At 36.6% G+C, this 19,402-nt stretch overlaps 2 protein-coding genes and 1 long non-coding RNA gene across 4 annotated transcripts in view; 2 read left to right on the top strand and 1 right to left on the bottom strand.

The window, feature by feature from the left end:
* Positions 1-10,381, top strand: part of LOC101218023 (phosphoinositide phosphatase SAC1) — a 29,058-nt gene extending 18,677 nt beyond the window's left edge. For both annotated transcript variants that reach the window (XM_031881062.1, XM_031881061.1), the window contains exons 13-16: positions 2,966-3,178; positions 3,420-3,611; positions 7,943-8,054; positions 9,544-10,381. In XM_031881062.1, the coding sequence (XP_031736922.1) occupies positions 2,966-3,178; positions 3,420-3,611; positions 7,943-8,054; positions 9,544-9,792 (766 nt within the window). In that variant the 3' untranslated portion in view covers positions 9,793-10,381. The remainder of the gene's footprint in view (positions 1-2,965; positions 3,179-3,419; positions 3,612-7,942; positions 8,055-9,543) is intronic.
* On the top strand, positions 3,807-6,911 carry LOC116402107. Its single transcript, XR_004214535.1, has 2 exons — positions 3,807-4,848; positions 4,947-6,911. It is a non-coding gene; the product is annotated as an uncharacterized LOC116402107 (long non-coding RNA).
* Positions 10,382-11,412: 1,031 nt separating the features above from the next.
* Positions 11,413-18,999, bottom strand: LOC101203958 (patellin-3). The gene is made up of 4 exons (XM_031881063.1): positions 17,506-18,999; positions 17,210-17,334; positions 12,147-12,297; positions 11,413-12,034 (listed from the first exon to the last, which is right to left on the bottom strand). The coding sequence occupies exons 1-4, from the start codon at positions 18,565-18,567 to the stop codon at positions 11,780-11,782; spliced, it is 1,593 nt and encodes a 530-aa protein (XP_031736923.1). The 5' UTR covers positions 18,568-18,999; the 3' UTR covers positions 11,413-11,779.
* Positions 19,000-19,402: the final 403 nt, after the last annotated feature.

Genomic DNA, 19,402 nt, shown 5'->3' with positions numbered 1-19,402 from the left:
TGTTGGTAGTTAGTGTTAGTGTTGCTTGACGTATGTACTGACTGTTATTCTTGCACAAAAAGGATTGACCTTCGTTCATAGCAGGTCTTAGAGTACTACATAATGAGTTGCAAGAATTCAGTTTGTACAATTTCTCCATGAGATTCATTTAGAAGTTACATTAATCATGTCTTTATCAAAACTGAGCTCGTGCATTTCCAGTAAATATATTTGTTGGGTACTTGATTTCTTGTTTCAATCGTGGTGTGTGGCTTACAGATGATAGAAATCATGCCTCAATCACCACAAATTAAGATTTAACCAGTGTTTTCAAAGCAAGGCCAACTCTAAGGCAACAAACTTTTTAATCACCCCAAGGCAAGAGGCAACAAAAGGTGTCGTCTGATTAAAGTGAGGCGCAGTTAATAAAATAATAAATAATAATAATATAAATAAAAAATTACATAAGATTAGAAAGAATTTAGCTCAAATAATCTCGAGGAAAAGAAAAAAGATACAGAAATAAGAATGATTCTGTTTCTACTTTGGCTCTTTTTCTTTATTTTTCCTTCCTTTCTTAGATTTTTCTTAAATTTTATTTTTACAAACTTTGATACTTCCTTTTAATCCTATTAGATAAGAATGTCTTTTTTTCTAAAAAAAGTCGAGCAATTGAACAAGGTGAGTGCCTGGTTGCCTTGATCGTATGTTCAAGTTGTCTAAAAGGCGCCAAAGGCGAGCACCTTGCCTTGGGTACTAGCAAGGCATTAAGGCCTTGATTTGCCTCGCCTCTTGCCTCAGGCGAGCACCCGGCTGTGCCTTAACTACAGTGGACTTAACTGAGGATTGGGGTATGAAGTTAAGTTTATTTGTGATTCTTCTGCAGCTTTTATGCCATTAGAAGTTTCTCAGTTACAAAGCTTTTTTTAAATTTACTTTTTATTTTTACTATGTATGAAGTTACAACGGTAAATTTAAATGTTGGGAGAAATTAAAGAAAAAATGCAATAGATCAACAGTACATTGGGGTGAAAAATAGAGGAAACAAATACACACAAAAAAAATTACAGAAAAGTAAAAAAACAAGTAATTACGGAAGAAGAAACATTCCTAATTTCAATGTGCATCTCTATTGTAATTTGAGAATTAGTCTCATTATATTATTTGAATGAAAGGCTGGTTTCCTTTCACGAAAAAAGAAATTGCTTTTTACTTCTCCAAGTGACCAAATTTTCCCATACAAAGGTATTCGGTCTTTCGTCAACTTTTGAGCTTCCTTAATCAACTTTTGTGAATACTTCAACGTCTCTTTTCTTTGATTTCTTGATGTATAATCCTTCACCAAATGTTCCTTTTATGTATATGAGGATCCTATAAACAACTTGCATATTTTCTTTAGTAGGATTGTTCATAAATTGACACACAAAACTTACGTAAAAACAAATATCACTCTGGTGTGATTTAAGCAAATCGGCCTCCTAATGAGTCTTTGATATTGTTCCATATTAGCCAATGTGTTTCTTTCCCTAAGGTGTAGTTAGGATCATTAGGAGTATTAGAGGGCTTACAACCGAGCATACCCTTCTCTTTGGGAGGTCAAGGACATATTTTCTTTGAGAGACACACATTGACACAAACCTTTCCTTGATCAAGGCACTTCCATCCCTAGAAAGTATTCGTGAGTTGAAATTGAGAAGGAAATAGTGCTGTTTTTATCATTCTATCTAATGAATCAAATATGTCTTCTATTTGATGATTCATTTTTGGGCAACGACCTCTGATATTTCTTCCATCTGCACTTTCTTTGTTTGACTGTCTTTTATTCTAGTCTTGTTAGAGTCGTTTATATTTTTCTTACTGGTTTGTATTGGCCGTGTTTAGCCCCCAAATCGACTTTATTTATTTATTTTTTGTTTGGTCCTTTATTTTGTTGGATATGATGAGGGTGTTAAGGGGTGTCAACCTAGTTGAGATGCTCGGTTGCACCTCCTAATCTTTGTTTGGTTTTGCAATTTTACTTATTGTATGATTCTCTTGTACTATGAGCTTTTGTCGTATTGGTTATCAGTCTATTATCAATAAATGAGACTGTGTTCTTGTCATAAAAAGAATCAAACACGTCTTCTAATATAGAAGTCTTAGAAGAAAGACTGACTACAAAAAATGAAAAAATCTTAGACATAAATGATGAATATATACAATAATAAACATCAAATATTGCAGGAGATAAAAGGAAATCTAACACTCCCCCACTAGCTGGTTTGTATGATATCGGCAGCCAGATTTCTAAGAAGTTTATCAATTGTCTTTCCGAAAGACCTTTAGTTAGCATATCTGATGTTTGTTCTGTCGTGAGAAGATAACTTATGCATATTACATCTGGATCAACTTTCTCCTTTATGAAATGTGTCAACTTCGATGTGCTTTGTCTGATCATGTAGGATTGAATTATGAGTTATAGCAATGGGAGCCTTGTTATCTCAATAAACTCATATAGGTGTCTTTTGAGACACTTTTAGTTCTTAGCAAACTGTCCTAGTCTTGTTTTCTTTAAGGAGCACCAACCTTGTATCATGAACCGACTGTTCCTCCTCATCCCTAATGTGTTCAACTGAAAATGGTTCTCAAGAACTAAGTCCAAATGTGAGTCCTCAAATGATGCCAACTCCTTGAAGCACTGTGAAGACACTCAGATTTCATAGGAACGCTCGTACACACTTTCTTTTTTAAAGAGTCAGAATTATCTACTAAAGACTTGGGAGAGGATTGATTAACTATTCTCTGGGTATAATAATGCAAGGGAAAAGCCGGAGGATACCTCTCAAAAGGATCTAGAATCTGTTATTGTTGTTTGATACTGTTAGCAATTTATTGAATAATTGCAAGGAGTTCATTCTGAATTTTCCATTTACCACATATAGTAAAAATTAATAGCATATAATCATTGTCAGTCTTATTTAGTTCCTTCCTAACTCTTATTTTTCAGTTCAGAAGCTGTCTCCAATTCTATTGGAGAAACGGCGGTGACGCTTGAACCTATTCCAGCATGCAGAGAAGACTTTTCTAGGTTGAAGTTGACATCATTTGATAAATTGATTGAACGAACTTGTGGTTCAATAAAGAATGTAAGGCTTTGGTGTGAGCCTGATCAGAAACCTGGAGGTAGTACAGGAAATTCCAGCATGGCACCTGATGCAGCGTAATTTTCTTATTAATCTTGAATGGTCTTTTTAATCTCTCTTGTTATCTGAGGGGCTAGATCAGGAAAGGAGGCACATTTATTGAACTTCATTAGATTATATTTTATATTTTGAGTTGGTATCATTTATTCGCTTTGAACTTTTGATCTTTGTGTTCATTGCATATGGACTAATTAAACTTGGTAAATGCTGGGAACAGTTATTGAAGCGGCATCGAACTAAACTGTGACTTTTATGCAGTGAAATTCAACTCAAAAGCCCGAATTGGCTGTTTGGTCAGAGGAAGTATGAAGAAAGTGGCCCTGGTTCCAAAGGTGTTTCACATGAAGCTGCAGTCTGTATGACTGAGGATAACATAAAAATTGATGGCTTCTATGATTTAAACAAACTTTCTTCTACTGACAATTTCAGTGATGAGGAAATCTTCCAAAGGTAAATCTTCTATGAATACTAATACTTAACTGATATTTCGGTTAATTTATGTGCTTCATTGTAAACAAATTAGATGACTCTCTCCTCTTGTGTTGATATCTAAAGTGGCATTCTTTTGGAAACAGGAAATCTTTTTCATAAAGATATGAAGGAAAAAAGTAGTAATCAAGACCTAAGTAGAGAATAGGTAATTTTTCTGCCTTGCAACCAAGTCGGGCTGCTGTTTGAAACAATTCATCATCATTTATATTTACACCACTAAGAGCTGATTTCTCCCAATTAATCTTCTGCCCCGAACACCATTCAAAAAGTCTAATGGCATCCTTCAACTTGAGAAGCATTTGATCATCATACTTGCAAAAAAGTAGGGTGTCATCAGCAAATTGGAGTAGGGGAAGATGGATTGAATCCTTACCCACAAGAAAACCCTCATATTGCCCATTAAAGTGAAGATTATTGATGATTGCTACCAAAACTTCACTTACTAGAAGGAAAAGAAAGGGAGAAATGGGGTCCCCTTGGCGGATGCCTCTTGAAGCTATAATGCGGCCCCTTGGTTTTCCATTAATAAATATTGAGAATTTAGGGTTCTTTAAGCAACCCATCATCCAAGCAGTCCATTTGGCACTGAATTTTTTCTGGCGTAAAACCTTTTCAAGGAAGTTCCAATCCACTCGATCAAAGGCCTTTTCAAGGTCAAGCTTCAAGATCCAACCCTTTTCTTTTTTGCCCTATAATCTTCTACAGCCTCGTTAGCAATTAATATAGGGTCAAGTTTTTGTCTTCCTTCTATAAAAGCACTTTGGTAAGGGCTGATGATTGAGTCCATTATAGATTTTAACCGTTCTGCTAGGACTTTAGCTACTACCTTATAAGATAGGGTAGTGAGACTGATTGGACGAAAATCTTTCATTTCCAAGACCAATTCTTTTTTCTGTACAAGGTAAATGAAATTTTCTTTCATACAAGCATTCAATCTACCATTGCTGTGAAAATCTTTCAACAAGGCTTCAAAAGTATCTTTGAAAATAGGCCAATGCTTGATGAGGAATTCCACGGTAAAACCGTCGGGCCCTGGGGCTTTGTTCCTGCCAAGAGCTTTTATGCCAAAAATGTTTCTTCTGTTGGAAACTGGGAAGTTAGTGCAGCATTCTGAGCTTGAGTGATACAAGGCCAATCAATGATGAGAGGGATGGATCTATTACCTGGGATTTTAGTATCAAGACTACCAAAGAAGGTCAACACTATCCTTTCTATATCACAAGAAGAAGCTGTCATCACCCCATTAGTATCTTTCAATTCTGAAATTAAATTTTTCCTCTTCTTTGCATTCAGAAAACGGTGGAAAAACCCAGAATTTTCATCCCCAACAGATAGCCAATTAAGCTTGCTTTTCTGAATAAGGTTGCGCTCTTCAAGATGGTAAATACTAAGTAATTCTGCTGGTAATGCTGATCTGAATACACACTCGTCCTCATTTAGGCGTATCAAATCTGCTATAGTGTCACAAATTTCCAGCTCCGCAAGGATAGATTTTTCTTTTTCTTTAAGCTTGGCCTACGTAGTGGAATGCCAAATTTTAACAGCTACCTTTATCTTTCTCCATTGCTCATGTAGAATAAAACCAGCCCATCCATGGTGAGTGAAGTTGGTTACTGTTTCTTCAATTAAAAGGTTACACTCATTGGACAACAGCCAGCTGTTGCAAAACCGAAAGGGAGAGGGACCCCAGATGATGGCACCAGCTTCTAATAAAATGGGGAAATGGTCTGAGAAGATGGCGGCGGGTTTTGCGAGAGACCCGGAGTTTTCAAGAAGGTTATCCCAATCTTTGTTTATAAAGAACCCTATCAAGCAATGATCTGGAAAGGGAACTACCATCCATTGACCAAGTGAACCTCCCATTTTGTAGGGGTAATTCCGTGAGATTAACTGCTGCAATGAATTTATTAAAATGATGCATGCTTCTTGTGTTTCTGCCGAAAGGGGATCTTTCATGAGCCCATCTTGTAATGTTAAAATCTCCACCTAAACACCATGCCTCAGCTGTAAGTGCTGACAGTTCTGGCCAAATCAGTTTTCTTTCACTATATCCGCAGGGTCCATAAACATTAGTGATCCAGAAGATCTGATTACTTAGGGAGAGATATTTTATTGACAAGGAAAATCTCCCTTTAATCACCTGTATAACAGAAATTATACTACTGTCCCACATTGTTAAAATTCCTCCGGAGGCACCTAATGATTCCACGAATTCCCAGCCGATGTCTCTAGAGCTCCATATTGATTTTATAATGACAGAATTGATGACTTCCATTTTTTATTCTTGTATCAAGACAACATCCGGATGATGATTTTTTATGAATTTCTTCAATGCTGCTCTTTTTGTGATGTCATTTAAACCCCTAGTGTTCCAAGAGATTATCTTCATTAGGCTAATGAGAGGGGAGACGACTTATCAATCTTTCATTAAACCAAGATGATGCCACAATCATTGACTGAGGGCAGCAGATCCATTGGCAATTCTGAGGGAACTTTAATTGGAACAACACTTGCTTCATCAAATAGGGAAGATAGGTCAGCCCCTTCGATTTCTTCATTATTCTTGAAATTGAAACCATTTGGAAACCCCAAGGACTCCTGACTACTGACACTAAATGGAGACTCCAAGGTTTTGGAGGTCGGCTTGTCAATGGCGGCACGACAAGGGGAGCCTCTTAACTTTACAGTTAATATTGGGGAGTTTTGAGTATTTGAAGTGCTTGATAGGAGAGCATGAATTTACTGACCTGGAAAGAATTAGAAGTCTGAATTTTGGAGCTGCAAACCTCCAAAAGGTCAGGATTGTTTGCTGAAATAGAAGGCTTTAAGTTGTGCGTCCGAGGGGGGGCTGAAGATGGAATTTTTATGTCACAACCTCCATTCAATTCAGACTTCAATAAGGCAGTCCATAAATTTGTTAATAGCATTGAATTGTTTAAATTACTTTGCTCATACCATTGAGACTTCTCCTATACCTTGTTCTTATAGTTCTGACAAACCTGCAATGCATGGTTTTTGAGGTAGGAATATCTTTGTTTTCTTGGCCCTTCTTGCTAATCTTGTTTAGCCTTGGTTTGTGTTAGAATTAGTGGGCTTGTTGTGTGTTGAAAGCCCAAGGGTATTTTTGTAATTTATGTTACCCTAATTATTCTATCCTCTTTTAATTAGGCTCTTGTGTCTATTAAGTTTCCCCTATTGTATCATTTTGTTGCATAAGAAAATAATAAGAAATTCTCTACTGTGGTTTTTCTTCTTGTATTAGGGTTTCCACGTAAATATGTGTGTTAGTTCTTTATTGTTATTTTCAATAGTTTGTTTGTTGTTATTGGAGACCATATTCAAAGGGAAAAGTTAAAAGACACATATCATGCTTTAGATGTAATTTAAATTAGCAGCAATATTTAAGTATGAGAATTTTCTAAAATATCAACATCCTGTTTTGAGCTCAAATGAACTCGTGTTAATTTCTAAAGTGAACATTACTGTTTAAGTCTATTTCCTATAAATTAACAAGGCATTAAGAAAATTTCTTTGGTTGCTTCTAATAATATATCCAATTTACCCCACTGTCACACTGTGAGTAGACTGGTCTCGTTGTCACTTAAGATCCAGAACTCCCTTTAGAAATAATCAACAAGCTCTGATAAAATAACCTCAATCACGTGTTAGTTACTCTATTGGTTAGGCACTCTGAAGTCTAAATTTAAGTTTTACTTTTCCAAGCTCCAACTTAAATTAGAAATCAATTAATATTTGGCAAGAGTAAAAAGCATTAAGAATAGATTCCATCAATACAAGGGTTGCAATATAAAAGAAAAACATCCAAAACAAAAGATAATGTTTCAACTATGAAGTTCTACTATTCATATCACTATAAAACTCAAACTCCATAAAATTCATGAGGAACCTACTAAAAAATTGATTAAGCATATCAAACTCCATAACATAAAAATTTGTTTCTTGTTTCTTTTTAAAACTATGTTTAAAAAGTTTTTATATGCAATATAAAAGTTGATAGGTGTAGCTCATGTTTCTGGAAGGTGGAATCCTTTACTTATAGGAAGAATAAAACAATTTAATTAACTTCTGTTCATTAATTATTCACGTACTTTCTTGTCATGAATTATTGAAGATGGACTTCTGTTCATAATACCATAATTCTCTCGAATCAATGCCAGGTGCATAATCTTCAAATCGGAAATGCTCTTTTATCTTTCTGTGGTTGTTGAATATTTATCAGAAGAGCTTTTAGGTTATAATTAAAATGATAGTTGCTTGTTGGTGTCTAGGTACCTTGCATTGACATCAGTTGAAGAAGCCAACGGTTGGTATGGTGGTACATTACTTGGCGATCAAGATGAAAGCAATGAGATATATAAACACTATTCTGAGTTATGTGAGGTAATTGATTGTTGGTCATTCCGTATTGAACAGTTATAATTTGACGTGCACCCTGATATGTCTTTTGTGATTTGCTCTTAGAATTTTTTCTTTTGTTTTTGTTCTTTGTTTTTTGTTTTTGTTTTTTCCTCTTTTTTGTCTTTTAAAATCAATAGAGATGCTCTTTATCAAAGTATGACAAATGTATAGAAAAAAGAAGCTGTAGCCTTTTGGTCTCTTTGTTCTCGTTCATTGTATAACTCTACCTCGAATTTTATACTATTAATAAAGAGGCTGGTCTCCTTGAAAAAAGTAAAAGAAAGAAAAAGAAAAAATGGTAGATGTTATCCTCTTTTTTCCACCTGTGTCCATAACCTTGTTAAGGGAAATTCTCTCTATCCCTGTAATCTTCTCTGTCCCAAGTGATTCATAGGTTAAGAAACACTTTTAGGAGTCTGTCAGGTCCCTTACTGTTATGTTTATAGGTTAAGAAAAAGTTGTTGGAGTCTGTCAGATTCTAATGTGAGGCTCTCTCCTCTACCTATCTCTTAAATCCAATCTGAGCTCTCCACAGTTGAAGTTTGTGGACTACAATTCGGCAAAATTTTTCTTTCATCCTAATTTGCTGGTGGCAGAAGTTTTAGCACAAGGTTTATTCTGGTTTGTTGATTATTTCCTTTATTGTTTATATTTTCAGTGTATTTAGGATATATTTGTGTATTTATTTTTTCGTACTTTGTATTGGGTATTTTTTCTATTTAAGAAAACTCTGAAACCCAGATTATGAGTGCAGAAATAACATTGAAACCCTAAATGATGATGATTTTGATGCAAAATTTATTTCGTTTCAAAAGACAAATTTTAGCTCAACTTATGAAATTTGGATGTTATTGATATTAGCTTTTCAAAGTTGTTTCCATTCAAGTGGCTTATCGTTTTATTTCTATGTTCATTTTTGTTTTAAAGCTTGGGAACGGTTTTTTGTTTGGAAGGGATAGAATGTAGTAGAAATAGGATATTGTGGTTAAATCCTTAATTTATTCGGATTAGAATTAGTTCCTTTTATTAATTAGAATTAGAATTCGGATTCGTTTATTTTATGAATTAGATTTAGGATTAGTTTGCTTTTCAATTATAAATAGACTGCTTGTCTTCTTTTATTCATAACTTTTAAACATTAATAAAATTTTCTAGTTTGGTTTACATCACCTTGACATCTGCACGTTCAGCTACTAACTGTCGGTAAATTTTCACTTTTTTCCTAGCATACATCTTTAATAAGAGAGGCCTCATAGTTTTGCATGTTTACTAGTTACTTCATTAGCATGTTACCGATGTTGTTATGGGGCTAAAGGTTCCCTCTGTCATAAAGACAAAGTTCAAGCTCAGAAGATAAGTTTAACACGCATCTCTTGTTCAAAGTTGTGTTTGTATTTGACTGAAGTAATCTTGGTTTGAATTGTCGCCTTGTGATTGAAGAATTGACATGCTTTGGAATGTTGATCTACAGGGCCCTGCTATGATGTCTTTCCAGAATGATCCTGAAAGGGAGATGCACTATGCTGATCTTTTACGCATGGGTGCAATTGATATGATTGACAATGCTTCTATTGAAGAGGACATGGAGGTGGCTTTGAAGGAGTATGATGAAATTGGTGTGGATCTTGGAATCATTCCTTCACCGTGCAAGTTCTTTGCCGAAGATCCTAGTTGGTTGACTAGATGGATTATTGGAGAAGAGAAGCTGCAAAGGATATAAGCTGAGAATGAACTCCGTTTGCATTAACAATAATTAATTTGTGTCTGCGTGTTCTAACATTGGGAATAAAGATCAAAAGTACCAGTAAAGGTAAAAATGGAGATAGTGTAAAAATGTGCTTTCGTTTTTTCCAAGTAGGATCAACCATGTTGACTTGCCTATCTCCAGAACTTTGTTGAAAACGTCATTGAGATATTGCGGCAGTCTTCTGTCTCAGTTTTCGGCATGTTTTTGGGTATGGTTCGGAGCTCTCAACAGGCTGAAAAAGCTAGGGGTAGAAGTTGCTTGCTGACTAATAAGCAGAATGTCGAAGTCGAAAGTTAACTATGTTGGTCATAATAAATATGAAACTAAGAGATGCCTTATGATGATAGCTGCTTTTCAGCTTGGCCTCTATCCCCCGTCACTCCACTTGCATTGTTTTATACAAAATTACGGACCTATTCGGAATGTGTGTCAGATTGTTTGTCTATTATTGTTACTAGCTTATCAAATTACTCGAATATAAATATGACACAAGAAGTGTGGTATTGTTACTTTATTTAACCTAAAACACTTAAATTTGAGAGAATCAGAATACCTTGTTGCATTCACGAAAGAAAAAAGCTATATTGGTTAAAGTAATTAAGTTTTTCCACTAACCTCTTAAATCTTTCAGAATCATTTTAGGGATTTGCCATCTTTTGAGCTGTAAGTTGGGCATCATTAGGGTACTATATGTTCCATGTTTCGACGGCGGCGGAGGCAAGAAAGGGATAATTCATTCAATCTTCTTTTTAATCAACAGGTCAAGTACATATTTTCTTTATTATGACAAGACTTCCTTTCTTGCTTCTTATTACCTTAATTCTTCTTAATTCTTTGAAGAGGTCGGCTAGTGATACGAAGGGGGATAAGTTTCATCGTGGAGAGGGAAACAACCTGAATCCTCCGAATAAAGGCTCAATAAGAATTCATTCATCTCAACTAACACCTTCCTTTGTAAAGCCTCGATAGTATGAGAGTATGATCCACTTGATCATGCACAAGGCAAGTTCATTAAAATATTATTAAGATAATAAACTCAACTTCCACTTGATTCCCATTTGAAGCTCACCTGCCCACTCCATCCTGAATCCCCAAAATCTTTATGATTCTGTATATTAAAGCTTTTTCTTGGAACCACTGTTTTTGTTGGCCCATTTTAGCCAACCTTCTTAGTTTGCCTGGACTCGTCTCCAATAGATCTTTCTTCCCGTTTTAGCACCCTGACATGCTCTAACAAATGGATGATCTTGAAATCGCAAAATAAAGCACACTTTCAATAGCAAAGTTTTTTTGGACCTACTCGGAGCCCCACTCTTGGAGCTTGATTACGATAATTCAAAAGAGCTAAGTTCAAATGTAAGCTATTGTCAATGACCACATCAATAACCCACACCTCTTCCATCATGATACAAGTCAAAACAAATAGGACCATAATTAAATTGGTACCACTAGTTTGTAATACAATTGAAAACATGAGGGTTTGAACCATATATCTTTTGACTGTTGATACACTTGCTGACACACTCATATGCCACTTAACTATGCTCTCTTTGGCCAGATGCATCCCACCTTAAATGATAGACTCAAATTTGGTTGACTTTCCAAGCAGAAATTCAAACAGCTATATTTCTTTTGAATATCCATCAGACGTTTCTTACAACATTGAACCAACAAAAACAAACCTCTACACGCTGTCCACAAAATTTACATCTCTAAAACGAGTGAAACAAATTAGATAACGGCACATAAAATGATCAAATAACAGATGACAAATTTTAATTTGCAAGAAAAAAAAATAATTTTGACGGCAGAAGAAGCACTAAGATACCAAAAAAAAAAGAAAAGAAAAATCGAGGGCATAAGAAGCACCAAGATACAGAGAATGATTGAGGATAACATATCCAGCATTACTTGTTTCTTTTGTCCTTTTTGCAATCACTGAAATATTGGCTACAATGCTTCACTCTCTTAGAACCTTGACCTTGAACCTATACATGAGCTTCTTCTTCTTGGAGGTTGGATTGTCAATGGTAAATAACACCTTTCCCAATTCAAAGACTTGGAAACTGTGAGAGATGACTGGTTCGTCCGTTGCAGCCATTTTTCTTGCCTTCTGTATTATCACAGTATAGGCTTCTTCGTTATTTGGCACAAATTCAGCACTGTAGCTCACCTCCCATCCCACAACACGTAGCTCCCAAGCAATAATGCACTTCTGTAGTGCAAACATACATACAAATGCATGGATTGATAGAAAGTAAAGAAAGGCTTGCATAAAATGAAAATAAAACATTAAGCAGAGACATAAACACGACTCTCAATCATACCTCATAAATTATAATTTCAACAGTTTGCTTAGTTGATGGTTTTATTGAGACTTCCGTTGCTTGATCAGAAGCATCGAAATCTGGGTTGCAATCACAATAATCAACACTCAAACCACCATACTCAATTGGAACTTGTTCGGGAGAAATGTACCTGCACCATTGGATTATAAGCTTTTACATGAGTTGGATAAAATATTCCCAACTCTTTTTACATGAGTTTGATAAAATATTCCTAACTCTTTTATTCAAAAGCTTCCTCAGGAATTTATACAGATTGATAAAAGAGGAGATAAATAACAGAACTAACGAACTGACACGTGGCCTAGTGTATGGTTGAAACTAAACAAATCAGAATATATCTACTGAGTAATAAGGTTATTTGTGTAATCTTTATACCCTTGTTTATGTTCTTTTTTTTCAAGGGCCATTGTATATATATATACACTTGTATTCTTTTAATATTGAGAAAAGATTCATATCATGGTTTTTCTTCCTGAAATAAGGTTTTCTACGTGCACAAGTGTATTCTTTCTTATTTTTTATATTGTATCAGAACCATGGGTTTTGTCTAGCAGTCATTGACAATGAATGGAAAACCCTACCACATAAACTTTGACCACCAATGATAACCTCACCGCCACCACCGCCGACCTCATTGATGCTGCCGCCACCATTCAGGCTGCCGTCGACCAGTATCTCCGACGCATACAACCGCTGTTGTCGATACAGTTTGTACAACTGCTGCTGTCGGTAAATTATATACAACTACTGTCAGATCTGTATGGTGCCGCCAATTGTCGTGAGCATGCTTGTCCAAAACGTTGTTTGCCTATGATTGCATGCCCAAACATCCTCAAACCACCTTATCTTTATTTTTTGTACTTAGTTTAGCCTATTGTTTTCCTTTTGATGTCAGGACATTGTGATATTTCGGCTTGGGACGCCTTTTATTTGGCAGTTTTCTGGGAGACCCACTAGTTGAATCCCCAACCAAGCCTTGATGTACTATTTGCAATCTAAGTTTTCTTTGCAATTCATAGTCTTCAATGCTTTCTTCAAATGATGTTTACCGAACTTTTCTTTCTCGTTTTATAAAACCATTTTCTCTCGAAACGTGAAGGGAGGCTACATCGTACGACTGACTTGCTCTTTGTATTTGAGCAAGTGTCAAACAATCGCTCGTCCCGCGTTTGAAAGATCACGACTGTGACAAGTGGTATCAAAGCCAATTTTGACTTATTGATGGTTAAGATGCAAACATGTTGGCAGGGAAACAGATGGACAAGTCCCATGTAGACTGGTAGAGCTCGAAGAGCAGATGTTCTACCTAGTGGAAGTTCTGACTCCGTCTACTTCTTGGAAACCCATATTCAATAATTTTCGAGAAAGTTGACCCTATTGATGCGGTGACAAGTTGCCTCAACGAATTACCTATACAAAAGTTGTTGATAATGGTCGACACTCGAGACAAAAGTTGTAAGAACTGGAAAGTATAAGCATGGGATAGTTCAACGAGCTCTGTTGTCCATATAGAAGAACGAGTTGGCGAGCTAGATAGTTCCCAGAAGACGATCATAAAGATGATAATCCACATGTCAGAGGATTTCCGAGCTACCCTCCATGCTGTTGGGAATGTGCGTGTATAAAAACATAAATGTTTCTGTTTCTGTTTCAAACACACACATATATATAGATATATATATGTTTGTGTAATATATATATTTATTTATATATATATACATATATACACATAAATTTATACTTATATTTAGTTATAAAAAAAAACAAAAAACTAAAGCAAAAAAACAAAAGTGGCTAATATTTTTGTTGAATTCCCACGGGATCACCGCTAAAGCCCCGCGGGAAAATTCGTGGGGATGGGGAATGGGATAGGGGGTAGGGATGGGGAGTGGTATCCCCGTCCCTGCCCTGTGGGCATCTCTAGCTTTAGTTGCTTCCCCTCCATGAATTTTGCTATTTTGTTAGCTCGACTGATGTATTCAACAAGAAGATACTCGAGACACTTTATAAAAGAATTTGCTCACTAGAGAGAAAAGGTTTATTCTTGATCAAATCTTTAACCTCTCATCTTTCACTCTCTTCCCCATTAAATAAGGCACTCTCTTCCCCATTAAATAAGGCACTGTATTGGAAGATTAAAAGCCAAAGAAGGGTGAATATGATTTGGGTAACATTAGTTGGTCAACTGAACGTGTCTATAGTTTTGCGGAGAAAATTGCCAAATAGTTGTTTTTATCCCTCAATTTGTCTGTTTTGTCTCCAACATGAAGACGACTCTTCTCACCTCTTTTTTCTTTGTTCATATGCAGCCAATTGTGGGGAAAAGTTGTTCTCCATCTCTAAAATCCCTTGGGTGCTTCGCTTGAATAGTAGAGAATCGGTTAGACAACTTTTAGGAAGGCCTCTTCTTAATAAACCTGCACAAATTCTTTGTTGGAACGCAGCCAAAGCCTTATTGGCCAATTTGTGGTTTGAAAGAAATCAAAGAATTTTTCACAACTCTGTCATGAAAGAAATCAAAGGACTTTTCACAACAATCTGTCAGTTGGGTTGATCGTCTTGAAAATGCTCATCGTAATGCCTCCTCATGGTGCACTATTTTTAAGGAATTTTACATGTACAACATCTCTCATTACAATCTGAATTGGGATGCTTTCATGAAATCAAGGCTCAGAGATTTTGGTTTCCTTCCTTACTTATTGGTGCTTTTGGACAGTCCATCGTTGGTGTTTTAGTTCCTGGATTATCGCTTTTTTAGTTGCTTTTATTTTCTCTTGTGTTGTAGAGGCCTTCATTTGCCCTTATGTTATATGTTCTTAGTTTGTACAGATATGATGATGACGCTAAAGGGGTATCAACTAAGTTGAAATATTCAGGTGTGCCTATGGATCCCTAGGTTCTTATACTTATTGTATAATCCTTTTGTACTTGTAGCTTTTGTTTTATTTGTAATATTAATAATAGAGACTCATTTCCTTTAAAAAAGAACATATATGTTCATGTGTACCTTGTGCAATCATCAACTTGTAAGGAAGAATGTATAGCCAGCACGGTACTGCAAATGGTCCCCAAATATCAGCATGTATCAAATCAAAGGGATGAGCAGACATGTGATTATTGGAATGAGAAGCCTCTCTTTAGCAAGAGGACACACATAGCAGCGTTTATCATGCTTAAGACTATATGAATCAAAATACAGAACATCTTTAAGATGATGTAAATGAGTAAGGGAGGGATGGCCAAGCTTGGAGTGCCATAAATCAATGGAGGTCTTTGGACTTGAAGTTGCATATATTTGTGTCTGCATAGCATTTGAAGTCATGAAATCATTCAGTATGTAAAGACCATCCTTGAGATCAACCTTGCCGGTCATTTGCAAAGTGGACATGTACTAAATGGTGCAAGAATCAGGAGAAAAATTCATCAAGACAGAAGCATCAGAGGTGAGAGCATTGATTGAAAGAAAATTGTATCGAATTTGGGGAATATAAAGGTCTCTCTGCAAACTAAGTGTATCAAACAAACATATAGTGCCAGCATAATTTACTGTCAACCATGTTTTGTCAGGTAATACCAAAGATGTATTAACTGGTACAAATGACAAAAAAGCTGCAGGGTTAAAACAAATATCAGCAGAATCACCTCAATCAATTATCCAACAATCACTCGGGTTGGAAAATGAACAAGTACCAGCCAAATATGAAGTACTTGCCTCTGCCTCAGTCTTGACAACAGATAATTAGGATTGTAACATGGTGAGTATTCCATGGCATTGGGTAGGAGTATCATATGATGGTAAGGCTTTTTCGATTGAAGTAGAAACATTTGTTGCTGTGACATTTGGAGTAGTTGTTGGCATGTTAGAGTTAGCAGCAGGTACACTAGTATGTTGGCTTGAATTTCCCTTGTTTCAGCCTTGAGGATAGCCATGAACTTCATGGCAGCGATCTATAGTATGTCTAGATTTCCCACAGTGGGAGCAAATTGGACATCTTTACACTAACGATTGGGATCCACAAAAGATCTTTGTGTAGGTGCCTTGGAAACACCTGCAATAGTATGAGTAGATGATAGACCGATTGTAGGAAGTGATGCCAAATTTGGTACTTGTTGTTCTTCTTGAACGATCAAAGAAACAACCTTATTTATGGTAGGTGCAAGCTCCATTAACAAAATTTGGGATCAGGAATAACCATATGATTCATTCAAGCCCATGAGGAAATTCATTAGGTACTCATACTGAAAGAAAGCTTCCACACCTTCACAAGAACACTTACCGCAAGTGCAACCAGGATATGTAACGTATTCCTCCCATATACTCTTCATTTTCGAAAAATGCATCATAACATATTGTTGGTCTCGAGTCAAAGTGGCAGAACTACGTTTCATAAGAAAGGTACGAGGACCATTCTTCCATTAAAAACACTCTTTAAGATCAAGCCAAATCGCGTGTGCTGAATTTAAAAACAATATGCTAAAAGAAATTCCTTTCAATACTAAGTTCACGATCCAGGCAACCATGATGTGATTGTTGCAAGTCCAAGTGGAGAGCAAGGCACCAGTCAGCTGAGTGATGATACCATAAAATATTCCTTAACTCTTTTATTGAAAATCTTCCACAAGAATTTATACAGATTGATACCAGAGAAGAGAAAAATAACAGAACTAACAAACTGACACGTGGACTAGCATTAATGGGTGTACTGAACAACCCAGAATATATCTAATATACACCATAAGCCAACTCAGAAAACCCCATTCATGCAAGTTTATCACCATTTAGTTTTTAATTTTTAGCTTTTATGAAAAATAAGCTAATAAACCATACTTCTATGCATAAGTTTTGTTTATTTTTCCATTTTTTAAAAGCATAAATTATGTCTGTTTTGGTTTTTAGAATTTGAATAGCAATTCAAGTGTTTCTTGAACAAAAGTGAAATACATAATTGAAAAATGGGGAGAAATGTGCATAGACTTACTTAAAACGAAATCATTATGAAAAAGGGGCAAAAACTACATACAACAAATTCTTTCTTGCTTACTTGAATAGGGTCTCGGCAGATTTTGAAGGGCCCGCGAAGATAAATTTGCTTTTGGTCCTCTGGGTTAGAAATGGGCCGATCATCGTATAAAATACAAGATACCACCAAGGAACGTTGATAAATACCTTATGAGATTCCGTTCAACAAAATCAGCAAACATCAACAAAAGCTAAGGATATCTATTTGGAGAATAAAAACACGTAGACATCATCCTACATAAAACGAACTCAAGATCCCAATTCTCACGATATAAATGCAATGAAGAACAACAAAATAGTTCAAGACAATGCATGAACCTGTTTGGCTACGAATTCAGGATAATTGTCCTGAAGCACCTGTACTGCCTGTTTGGTGGCCAGTCGAAGCTCTCGCTTACCAGGGCCAGGGAAGTTTTTGAGGTCATTAACCTGAAACATAGTAGAAATACCTCCAGGACGAAAATCAAGTTTTCTAATACTCCTTTCTAGGAACTGAATCCTCCAACGCAAGAACTTGTTCCGCTTTTCCTCGTCCGAGAATACTTTTGAATATAAATCCTTGTTCTGGAACTCTCCGAAGACATTGTAACACACTGGATGGCTCTCCCTACTGTAACCATGCATATACACCACCTTCTCCAGATCATCCCCCAGATTCTCGTCCACAAGTGAGTCGATACCAAACTCCTCCCTCCACCGAATTGTGTTTCGAAACATAAGGAATGCATCTCTCACTTTGAAATCCCTCGCCCTTAAAAACTTCAGCAGGATCACATCCGTCCTGTCATCTTCAAGAAGGGGAACCCCCCAAATTGACAGCTTCTTCTCTGGCAAACATGAAGTTTGAGCTGCTTCCTGGACTTCCTTCTCTCGATTTTCCTCAAGTTTGGAATTTTCTGCTGGTGGACTGGGAGGCGTGGTTTCAAATTGGAATGCATGGTTCGTCGTACCTTCTTCAACGAGTTGTCTGAGCTCCTGAAGAGCTTTCCTCTCCGATTCTGCAAGATCAGCTACTCGGTTACTTTCTTCCTTGAAAGAAACTGAAGTCTGAGGAATCTTCTGCTCCTCGATTGCATTGCATTTAGCAGATTCAACAGCAACAGAGTCAAGTTCTATTGATCGAGGTGGTGGCTGCAGTGGCTCTTCTTTCTCCACCACTGCTGCCGGAGGAGGTAACGAAACCAGTTCGTTTTCAGCAGTAGTAAAAGGTACGGACTCCAGAACAGCTTCTGATGGTGAAATGGACTCCTTCTCGGTTAGAATAGGAGAATCAGCCACCGCCGACAAAGATTCAACAGTAGGCGGCGGGGGATTTTCTTCCTGAGTGCTAGATGGTGGGGGGTCCGCAAGGGGTAGAACCATCGGGATCCGATCGTCCATCAAAACTTAAGGTGTAGAAATAAAATGAAACAAAGTTGGAAAGGGAAGGAGAGCGTTAAAGAATTTGCGGCTGCAGAGGTCTATGGCAGGGGAAAAGTAGTGCAGAAAATGAAAACGAAGAGAGTGGGGAAATCAGTGCCGACCGGAATAATGCAAAGAAGTGGAAGCGGGAGCGTCGGTGGATAACATGATAAGGATCGGTTTTGAACGGAAAACAGATAGGTGGGGAATCGAAGGCATCTGGCTTGGAAGAAAAATCATGGTACGAGGAGAGGACAGGAGAAGAGAAGAAGAGAGGAAGAGAATAAGAGGATTGGGGCTATGGCTCCATCTGGCCGGGGGATGAAGACGCCTCTTCCGCTTCAAATCCTCACCCAGAGGCTGCCGCTTATTGAAAAATAAACTTTTGAGACAACAAGGGTCGAGTTAGTTTGAAATGCACTTCTGCAATTTTATATTATAACATATTTTTTAGAAATTGATACGTCATTTAATTAAATAATGTTAATTATGTTTTTTATTTAATAAATTTAACTACAATCTCCAACGTTCGGATATCGGGTTAGGGGTTTTGGGTTTGAGGTTTGAGATTTTTAGGGTTCGACGTCCGAGGTTTGGGGTTCGAGTTGTGGGTTTAGGGGTTTTAGGGTTTATGGTTTTTCGAGTTTATGTTTTTTCTATTTTTTGTCCCAAAACTTGTCTTCGAAGTGTTTAATTTTTTAGTTTTTATTTTGCATCTCTTTAGCTCAATAATTGTGGGCTAATAAGTATGGCATACTATCTTTTGCATAGTCTATGGCACAAAAAAATAGTCTAAGGGTTGAAATTAGTGCTC

The sequence above is a fragment of the Cucumis sativus genome, chromosome 2 (genome assembly GCF_000004075.3).
Source record: "Cucumis sativus cultivar 9930 chromosome 2, Cucumber_9930_V3, whole genome shotgun sequence".
NCBI lineage: Eukaryota > Viridiplantae > Streptophyta > Magnoliopsida > Cucurbitales > Cucurbitaceae > Cucumis > Cucumis sativus.
This window is presented reverse-complemented; position numbering and strand designations above follow the sequence as displayed.